This window comes from Lolium perenne, chromosome 7 (assembly GCF_019359855.2).
Source record: "Lolium perenne isolate Kyuss_39 chromosome 7, Kyuss_2.0, whole genome shotgun sequence".
NCBI lineage: Eukaryota > Viridiplantae > Streptophyta > Magnoliopsida > Poales > Poaceae > Lolium > Lolium perenne.
In genome coordinates this window covers 276,573,664-276,584,321 of record NC_067250.2, presented here as the reverse complement: position 1 = coordinate 276,584,321, position 10,658 = coordinate 276,573,664, and the positions used below count along the sequence as shown (strand labels likewise).

The 10,658-nt window shown below is 47.7% G+C and overlaps 1 protein-coding gene and 1 long non-coding RNA gene across 2 annotated transcripts; one reads left to right on the top strand and one right to left on the bottom strand.

The window, feature by feature from the left end:
- Positions 1–2,673: 2,673 nt before the first annotated feature.
- Positions 2,674–3,355, top strand: LOC127317916 (uncharacterized). The gene is made up of 2 exons (XR_007861523.2): positions 2,674–2,896; positions 2,997–3,355. It is a non-coding gene; the product is annotated as an uncharacterized lncRNA (long non-coding RNA).
- A 2,164-nt stretch (positions 3,356–5,519) lies between these two features.
- Positions 5,520–6,117, bottom strand: LOC127315254 (uncharacterized). The gene is made up of 2 exons (XM_051345758.2): positions 5,945–6,117; positions 5,520–5,890 (listed from the first exon to the last, which is right to left on the bottom strand). The coding sequence occupies exons 1-2, from the start codon at positions 6,115–6,117 to the stop codon at positions 5,767–5,769; spliced, it is 297 nt and encodes a 98-aa protein (XP_051201718.1). The 3' UTR covers positions 5,520–5,766.
- Between the last annotated feature and the right edge of the window lie 4,541 nt (positions 6,118–10,658).

Here is a 10,658-nt window from a genome sequence, read left to right as displayed (position 1 = left end):
GAAAGCTGCTGGCAGGTATGCATCTGCAGATCCGATTTTTTTTTGTAAGCTAGCACGTGCTGAGATAAGAAGAAATTCAGATAGCTGCACCGATCGGAGCAGCGCCCACTCGTTCGAGCCCATCGCGTGGCTCCACGATGACGGGCCGGTGCGGGCGTGCCGGCCACAGATCGTTCGCCGGACGATGACAACAGAGACCTCACGCCAGATGCCCGTTGACCTGAGCGGCGGTTGCAGCAGGATCCGCTCCCAACCACTCATATTGGGGAATTTGCGATGCAGCCATGGGGGTCTCCACGTGAGGGCGTCTGTTTAATGACAGAGGAGGCATGGATCTGAGACAGACAGTCTGAAACTCGGCGCGGTGGCAGCAGGGTATCTCGGCCAGCACTGGGTTCTGCGTGGTGGCGGGGATCCTCGGGCGGCACAAGCGGAGATCTGGGTGATTAGATGGCGTCGCGAATCAGGAGACAGAAAGCGGGGAATACGCTGGGTTGGGATTCTGCGGTAGCGTGCTAGGGGTGGGCGTGCCGGTCGCTCGCGAGGCGCTTGCTTGGGTCTGGAGGTCGGGGATGGAGCAACGAGCTATGGAGAGGGAGACGGGAACGGGACAGAGCTAAAAGAACCCTCTCTTTTTTCGTGTTAAACGAACCGTTGATCACTTGAGCGGTGGCAATCCCTGTAATTTGGATTTAAATCTAGGGGTAAGAACAGACGGACGAACAAGAAACCTTATTTTCTTTATTATTAGGTATAGACTAGTAAACATGCCCGTGCGTTGCAACGGGACAGAAAAATAACTGACAGATGCACACACAAAGTATGTTATTTTATCTTAGTTTCTCTTTTATTTCACATGTGTTATGTAACTTGATTTTAAATTAATGAAATACGTGTTTGCTCTAGAAAAAAATACTCTATGTTATTTTTGGTACAATCACATTGTGTTGCCAAAATACGATAGCTTTAGCACGTCCACGGTGCGCTCCCCGGTTAGGCGCACTGCCACAACCCCCTCTGCACTCTACTTCACCACGGGGTAGACGTGTGTCCACGGGAGTAGATCCATGCGCCGCCACCACACCCGGGGAGTAGAGGAAGGAGATGAAGGCAGATAAATCTTTGGGCCATACGGGGTTCTTCAAACAATTCATCTTCTACACTTCTTTTATCACTTCTTTTTTAGCTCAATATGGCAACTGCAAAAATCTTAAATAAAAGTAAGCGAATGATATAACATATCAAGTGCATTATTACTAACATATGTAATTTTTTAGATGAGTGGTTTATCTGTTTATTACTCATAAAAAACATTGTGTCAGTTGATATGTTACATGTAGAAACTACACGATTTGAGGATTGCATGTACGATCTTAGGTTCCGTCTGTCAAAGAAAATAAAAATTAGATAGCCACGATCGTTGATCTGGTTTGTTCGCTCAGGCAACTTCTTTCCAGTTACGGAGTCAAAGCATCAGATTTATGCCGTCACTTCCAGGACATAATGACCGTACTGGTGGGCTTACAGAATCAAAGCATCTTTGTATCTCTTAAGAGAGGACTTACGGAGGCATGAAGACTGGTGAGCTTCTGCTCTGTCCTGGACAGGAGCAGCGACCTCCAAAACTGCGGCATCGTGCTGAATACAAATAATCGCGAGGGGGCATGAAGGCCGCCCATATTTGGGCCATGCCCTACGCCTGCCAGGGCCACACGACGACCATATAAGAACAAACAGATCAATAAAACCAGCGACGATGACTAAATCACGGACATCTACAAAGACTCTCCTGTGGCATACATGATGCCCTTCCTCTAGTATCCGATCTCCAAAAAAAGGTACCTGATCGCCAAGAACTTGACATTGAGGTGTTGGAGTGGGAAGGTATTGGGTAATTCCACCGCGGCAGCGAAGTCAACAAAGACAACAGCGAGGAACTCCTTTGCAGTTGCCCGACCCTGTGTTCCACGGAGGTGTAGCCCTTAGTCCACGTCAAGAGCACCAGCAACGATGATGTCTTCCTTGACCGAATCGTCGACCAATACTCGTCTACCTCTCTCCGCGTTCAGTTCGTAGCTGACGGGCGGCCGCCGACGGTGAAGCCCTGGGCAGCTGTGTTGCCGCCTTCGCCGGAGGCCGGGCTGCCAGGCGTGGGGGACAGGGGATGATTTCGCGTTGCGTTATGTTTCCTTTTATCGCGCCGTACTGCGTGTACAAGAAAAATCAGATGTTTTCTATTTCCATGTTTAGGTGACGCACCTGCCACCACGATCTGAGACCACTTCCTCTCCTGCGTATTTGTAGGTCTCCGGCAGTACCCAATGCATCGTAGCAGCTGAGTCCTGAACGGATTGAACGGACCCCCAGGCTTAGAGATGTACGAAGAGAGGAGAAGTTTCCGGGCCGGGCGTCCTAGGCGTGTGAGTCTATTTTCTGGTCAGGGTCAAAAAAAAAAAGTCTATTTTCTGGTCGAACAGTTTTTATTTAGTTTGACTTATAGGTGGCAGGGGCGGTAATTTAGACGAAAAGTCAGGGCAAAAACAGACGGACGAACAAGAAGCCTTATTTTCTTTATTATTATTAGGTATAGGTATAGATATGGAGTACTCCCTTCGTCCGGGGGAAATTGTTGGACGGATGAGTTTGCAAAAAAAAAAAAAAAAACTCGGAGAATTCTCGACACAACACGAGGTCCACACCGCTCGTCTCCCTCGATTCCTTCTCGCTCCGTCTCTATGCCGCAGCTCCGCTCGCACGCCGCCGTCTAGCATTCTCTCCCCTCCGCCGTCTAGCTCGCCCTCGCTGCTCCCCTCCTCCATCTAGCTCCCCCGCGCTGCTCCCCTCCACCGTCTAGCTCCCCGCGCTGCTGCCGACTACGAAGACACCGCTGGCCAAGGTTCGATTTTCTGTCCCATAAACCGGTGCCGCCTTGCTTCCCCGATGCGACCTTGCCGGATATGCGAGCAACTCTGCTTGATCTGCTCTTCTACGGCTAGGAGGAGCTCCAGGTCGCCATCCTCATTCTTCACCGACGACGCGGAAGCACCGGAGAGGAGATGGCGGGCCAGGGGAACGGGCACTTCTCCACATCGCCTTCGGCGACCTCGTTCACGACGAGCTCGCATCCATAGGGCCGCAGGTGAGGATGTACGTTCCTGTCTGCAGTAGCTCATTCCCGAAGATGAGTAACTGAATGATTTAGGTGAGGATCTCCGTTCATGCCTGCAGTAACAAATGGGTAACAGAATGATTTGGGTGAGTTGGACATGTCATGCCCTATGTTGGGATGTTGCATATCTCTATCGTGGAACAACAATTGCTGTTTGCCCGTGAATGAAAATGATTTAGCAAGTTCTATCTGAAACTTCTTTTGGAGAAGGATGTTACATTTCTAAAACTTATTTTGGGGAAGCAATTGTTTTGTTAAAAAGTGCCTCCAAAAACTTTTGCTTACAACAAGATTGTACAAGGCCTGAATAGAACATGTTACTGAAGCATCGGGCAACATCATACTGAAGAGAATGTTTCTGCTTGTCACTGCCCTGGACAGAGCGAGAATAGCATTTGGAATAAAACATTCTGAAAAGAATGTTTCTGCGTGTCTCTGCTTTTTGGTATAGTTTCTTTTTTGAAGTGTTCATCTTATACAACTGACTGCATTCTAGTGTAGAGGGTACAACTACAAATGTGGGCTATTATCAGGAGAAGTCTCGGCTAGTCATTTTAAGATAGCTGTACAACTACAAATGTGGGCTACAAAGACAGGAGACTTCTTGCAGATGCACCAGTACGGCCAGTCATTTTAAGATAGCTGTACAAGAGTTTTAGTCCACCAGATTTGTACAAGCAGAAACATTATAGCTACAGCCCCTTCGTTCTGTCTTGCAAGATTGAGGGAAGTAATCAGCCCGCTTAGGCCCGCCCTTTTCTTGACTAGCCGCTCGTTTCTTTCGGCCTGTAAGAAAAAAAAAAAAAACTCTAGCACATCCCTCCTAAAAAGTTTAAACTCTAGCCCATTCAGGAAAAGTGTTTTACCAAACCGTAAAACCTTTTGTGGTATAAAAAGATGGCCTTGCATCACGGCAAAAGTGTTTTGGCAAAACGTAAAACTATTTGCGGTATGAATAGACGGTCTTATGCAAAATCATCTATGAACCGAACTTCTCACCGATTTCTCACGCAAACCTTCCCTAACCCCCTTGTCGCCTATCTGAGGTGACACGGGGGTGCCCACCGCCGCCGGCTCACGAGGACCCTCCCACCTCTCTCCCTCTACCCTTGTTGTCACTGGAGGACTCGTAGGGCAAAGCCTGGCAGTCGTCACTGGAGGACTCGTAGGGCAAAGCCAGGCGGCAATGGCAACAGCGGCAGCGGGGACTTCTCCATGCGCAGGTGGCGGGCATTTTCGCTGGTGGCGGCGATGCGGATATTCCAAGATTTATCGGAGGCGAGGTGCCGTGTAGGGGCCGGTGGACAGCGCATCTTGATGTCGACTGAGTAGGGGGTGCCGTCTCCCCGCGGTGGAGGCGACCTTGCTGCAGCGTCGGGAGCTTCGAGCCTGCTCGGTCCTTTGGCTAGTGCAGGCCTGGATCCTCGGTTTTGGTGGTGGGTAAGTGCGGTTTTGCTTGCGGCACCAGTTGCTAGGCATTGTGGTGGTGTCGGCGGTTGGCCAGGCGACGGTAGGATTGATCCCACCATCCAGTCACGTCCGAGACCTTGAATAAGGTGACTGTCCTAAAGTTTCTCTCGTGCCAAGATAAAGATCTTGATGCCGGCCATCATTGATCCAGTCGGAGTGTCGAGTTTCAGCCATCATGTTAATTTCCCTTAATAGTAGTTTGCGTAACATACATGAATCTAAACAGATTTTTATTTTTTATTTTTTTATCATTTTATTTTGTATTTTATAAAGCTCCAACCCGATTGCGTAACAGCCTGCCGCAACCCGGTTGGTATTATCAACTGGGACTAAAGATTCCAAACGAATCGGAACTAAAGGTTGGTATTATCAAGTGGGACTAAAGGTTCCAAACGAATTGGAACTAAATGGTTACTGTGGACAGCACCGTTCTAGCCGGGACTAATGCGACTAATTAGTTCTGGTTGGTAATTCGATCGGAACTAAAACTTCTAGAGACTTTAGACCATGCTAGTGGCGCACCAATCCAAATGGATAGTGGGTTGTCGATTTAGGTCGGCTCGCTGGAGATGCGCCCTAATAAACTGGTACGAAGAGAATATGCGCGCGTCATTTTTCATAACCGAAATCGAAAATATGTAGCTCAGGCAAAAATAATAACTTATGAATTGACAAGTCTTAGGATAAACTTCCTCCCCGGACTTGAATGTACATAGGCATATGATCGGTACACTATGTAACTTATGGGACTAATAATAATAAGTACAGAAGTACCCATATTCAAAAATATTCGTTGTGTTACATACTCGCAGAATTTGTTGCGTGTACCATCGACCGATTCGCGTTGCAAGTTACAACCGACAATTAGACGCTCCATAGATCGATTCATTCAGAAAACCAGCACACACACGCAGAAGCTTAATTAGCACACACAAACGGTACCACATTCACTTACCACACGTTACTTACTACTACCAGTCGGTGGTCTCGACTTGGATTAGCACAACAGTACGTGCTAGCTAGCTAGGCTGCTCTCTACTCGCATGCAGTCTGTACATTATTCTGATATAAACACTAGAGACCACTGACCGGCAGCTAGCCTAGCTACAACAGCACGTACGACGTGTCTACTTGACGGCGTCGCCGTGGTGGAGACCCGCGAAGTACCCCTGAGGGTTGGCCTCGAAGCCGGAGCGGGCGATGTAGCCGTCGGCGCCTGGGGCCTTCATCATGCCATCGCCCGCGGCGCTGCTGCCGCTCGACTTTCCCAGCCCACCGCCATGGCCGCCGCCGGACTTGGCGGACGCTCCTCCGGTTCCACTTCCACCACCTTTCCCACCTCCTCCACCGCCCTTCGCGCCTGCACCTCCTCCCCCTCCCCCTCCGCCCTTGCCACCGCTGCTGCCTCCACCCCCGCCCTTTCCGCCGCCTCCTCCTCCGCCCTTCCCGCCACCACCTCCGCCGCCCTTCCCACCCATAGCTAAGCTATAGACTATAGCTCGATCAGTGTGGGGATGAAGAAACTGCTCTTGCGTACGTATAGAGCGAGAGGTGGGTGACCTTTTATAGCAACGGAGATCGACGTTTACGCTGGAGTTAGGGAGCATGCAGGGCGACGCATGGCGGGACACGTTCCACCGCTGCATGCCCGTGGACGGAGATATGTCTGACTTTCCCTGACGAGCCGACCAGAGGCGCCAGCCCAGCTCCGGAGAGCTCACCTCGAAACCTGTGAGGATGTATATCCGCCCGATTTTCAGGCTTCAGTTCTGGCTGCCCCATACTAGGCTCTCGCCCTGCTTGCTGCCTAGCTGCCAAGGTGTCGTATAAAAAAACTGTACCGATCCTTCGCTATCACGTAAACCATGAGTAGTGTTCTAGGATTTCAGTAGCATGAATGCATATATATTTGAGAAAACCTAATAAGTCGAGCAGGATCCATAGACACGGCTACGACTTAGGGGAAAGCAAGATTAATTAAATACGAACGTATAACCACAAATGATCGAACGACTGACTTGAATTAATAGCAGGCAGCTTGTAAAGGATTGTTACGTTATTGAGAGGGCAGCTAGCCTAACTAACGCAAAGAGAACCCTAGAAAGATACCAAGAAAAGCAATCAGGTCCTTGGTGACCGGTGACCATGCAAGGGCTCTAGCAACGGCCTTTCCTCGCCAGCTCCGGGGACGGAACCACTTGGAGTAGGAAGAAAGTGAGGCACCATCCCGACACCTTGAAAGAGCCTCCGATGGAGGTTGAACAGAGCCCGACGCCGCATCATCGTTGAGGCTTGGAGAGTTGCTGCCAGCTAGCTAGCATCTTGAGTCGGCCGCCAATCAACGGGCGCTGAGGATGATCTCCAAGATGAAGAAACTTAGGATCTTCCCCAACACCTTTCTGATGCGTAGAACACATCATCGCCACACTTCTTCCCCTCGCTGTCACGGTCGACCGGAAGAATCTTGTCAGCGCCTATAAGTTCCACATGGAGAGGTGGTCACATAGCACGGTCTTATTCCTCGCAAAAAAAAAAAAAAACATAGCACGGTCTTATTGAAGGAGTGTTCATCCCTACTCCTCGTTCCTAGCTCCGACCTTGAGAGCAAGAGAACCACAAGCAGAAGCCCAACACTGCCCAAGCAGACCCAGGTGCTTGGATCTCGCGTTCTTTTGGGTCTGGCTATTTCTTGAGGTTCTTTGTTATACTATTCTATCGGTTAGATTTTCTGAACTTCTTCAAAATCTGAGATTTTTTTATTTTGAATTTTTGAAGTTTAGATTTGAATTTTTTTAATCTAAACATTTTTCATATTTGAACATTTCCTTATTTGAACAGTTTTTAGATCTGAACATTTTTATTCCATACTTTTTCAAGTTTGGACTTTTTAATATTGAACAAAATTTTAAATTTGAATGAATTTCAAATTTTAAAAAATTCCAGCTGGATCAAATTTAAAATTTGACCGAATTTAAATATTTTTTAAAAAAAATATAATCTAAATATTATTTTAGATTAGAACATTTTAAAACTTGAACATATTTTATTTCGTACAAATTTTATTTGTAAAAAATTCTAAGAGGGAGAGAGAGAGAGAGAGAGAGAGAGAGAGAGAGAGAGAGAGAGAGAGAGAGACGTACCTCGCGTTGGGTGGCTTCTTGTGCGGCCCATGAATAGATGCGGCCTCGTGTTCGCTCGCCGCCGCCTCGTGTTCCATTAGTATTCTGCGAAGTCGCTCGTCATCTCGGATCAGCAGTTCAGCACCCCTCTGCTCATGTGGATCGCCAATTGTCCCTTGCCGCTACTTCCGTCCTCTGCAAAATCAACCTTCTCTAAGATCTGTAAGTGCCACTAAAATCTATGTCTCCATCTAATTGATCAAAAGGAAATTCAATTCCTAATTCTTGAATTATCTGAGGGTTTCCTGATGTGTTGATTTATTTGCTTGAAGATTTGGCCGTTTGGGTGGGTCTTGGGTCTTGAGTAATCAAGTGGATTAGACAATCTCGATTAGGCCTGAAATCATTCCCGGCACAATTTTAGGCAATCTAACATGAAAAATCTTAGGTGAATAAGAAAAAGGAAGGACCTTGTACCTTAATTTCACATGTATATTATTTTTGTGCGAATTCTTTTTGTTTTTTGCGAAATGTCCACGATCTATTGATAATCATCCATAGAGCACAAAGAAGCCAAAAAGTAATAAAAATTACAAATAGGTCCATGGATCACCTAGCGACGACTACAAACTAGCGCGAGGCGAAGGCGCGCCATCGTCCTCACCCCTCCGTCACCGGAGCCAGGCAAACCTTGTTGTAGTAGAGCTTGTTGTAGCAGACAAACGTGAAGTCGTCATGCTAAGTTCCCAAAGGACCAGCGCATTAGAGTAGCAACCATCGCCAAAGATGAAACTCGTACATCAGAAGTGAAAGACCTGAAACCACAGCAACGAACACGAAAACCGCGTGGATCCCAGGAGATCCGCGGGACGCACAACTCGACACGCCCTCCGACGGCGCTAGGTGCACCACCGGAGCGAGGATAAGACAGGAAGGACCTTATTCTAAATTCAAGATATAGCCACCGCCTCACCATCTGGAAGAAGACTCTAAAAATAACCTAAACAAAGAACGGAAACCTCCCGCCAGCGAGATGCCATGGTCCGCCACGCCTCCAAAGCCCTAGGGCCACCGCAGACGAAGCGAGCCGCCGACGTCTCCAGCGACCGCCTGTGGTGGCTCTCCTCACGTACGGATTCAACATGTAGTAAAAAAATTAATGGAGCTTTTCTTGAATTCAAAAAGACAATAAGCTCCACCCACAACCCACAACCAATGATCATTGAAAACGATTGTAATTGCTACTTTGGCTGTATGTTTGCATGGGTGCACACTTTTCCTACTTGTTCGTGTTGATCACGACGACCTTTTTTCTGGCTTCGCCACCTGACAGCTGGCCCGCCCACCAGCCTGCACCGATCTTCGACACCGGTTGTCGTTGCCTACTTGGCAATACCCCGGAGGAGGGATCCTCGCGGAGGGGGAAGAAGATGGGGCCATAGGACGGAGAGCCACCAGGACAGGAGTACGCGAGTTACCCAGCTTTGGAACATGTTGCACGGAGGCAGAGCCTACTGCTGCTTGTCTGGAATTATGTGGCCGCTTTCGTGTTGTTACAATGAGTTGTGATTGTGCCTCCAGGGCTCCTGGGATCCGGCTTATATAGACGCCTAGATCCTAGAGTTTCTACGAAGAGTCCTACCCAAAATACAACATGACTAACTACGGAATATTACATTGTCGTGCACGTCTAGGATTCACCGATTCTAACTTGACGTCCAAGTTACGGCTACTTCGGAGAACCTTCTAGATCCGACTCCTTGCGTTGTCCTGGATGGATTCGGCTCCTTGTTTCTGGACTGGACTTCTTTCATCTTCAATCAACAACAACTGGGCCGCCCGGTGGACCATATGCCACCACCACCATATGTGGGACACCAGGGCTTGCCGGATTATTGGCACTACTGTTGGGTACCCGTTAATCATACCTACAATAGTAGCCCTGGATTTCTTCATGATCCGCCTCTCTGTCTCCGGGTCCTTCCAAGTAACCAAATGAGTCGGAAACTGATAGAATCTTGAAGGACACCGAAAACATTGATGATGCATTCACCGGCCAAATAATCTCGATCGATTGAAGAATGAAACATTTATTAGTATTTTCCTCCTTCCCTTGAACCCATAAATTTCGCGTGATTTTCTAGGCTAAATTTTATCGAAGGTCTTCATCAATTAAGGCGGAAAATCCGGCTCGAGATTGCTCTCCTGATCAATGGTAATCCAAACAGTAAAATAACCTCTGATGCGCTTTTACCGCAAATCACCTAGGACACGTGTCATCCATCCAATGGGATGCCGTTCCGGCTTCTTACCGTTGGATATGTCGTACGTACCTTAGAACATCCGGCTATAAATAGGCCGAGGGCGGTGAAATTTCCAATTTTCCCCATTTCCATCCACTCCGCCTTAAACATCTACATGCGCCACCAAAAGCAAGAATTCTATGTTGCGCCACTGTTTGATATGCCACAGAAGTTGAAAAATTATGTGGAGTATATTAACACTAGGAAATTTGCCCGTGCTACTACAGCGACACACTAAATCAAATGAACAACCCTTCGGAAATCAATAGAATTTAGATGTCATTAGATTAAAAATTAAATATATGTTGTGAAAGTCAATGAAAGGCAAACAAAAGGATCGCCTTCCATATGAATACCCGGTTCCTTGTGAAAATAGCCATTTGTTTTTGAGGAATCACATGAGGCATCTCTTGGTTTGCTACGGTTTATCTACCCCATGAAAAAAAAAGTCTCCAAAATATGGAGTGCGCTTCTGCTTTTACTATCTTTTACAAAGCAAGGTACTCCAAACTACATGCCTACATATATTGAATCGGTGGACAACGGCGATGTCACAGCTAAACTGAAATCAGTTTGTCGTACTCATATCTCAACAAA

What these genes read in the sequence shown, in the direction of transcription:
- LOC127315254 (XM_051345758.2), bottom strand. Translation starts at nt 6,117, where the DNA reads ATGGGTGGGAAGGGCGGCGGAGGTGGTGGCGGGAAGGGCGGAGGAGGA. An exon ending in GGAAGTGGAACCGGAGGAGC is followed by an intron (nt 5,891 to 5,944) that starts GTCCGCCAAGTC and finishes GTCGAGCGGCAG; the next exon opens with CAGCGCCGCGGGCGATGGCA.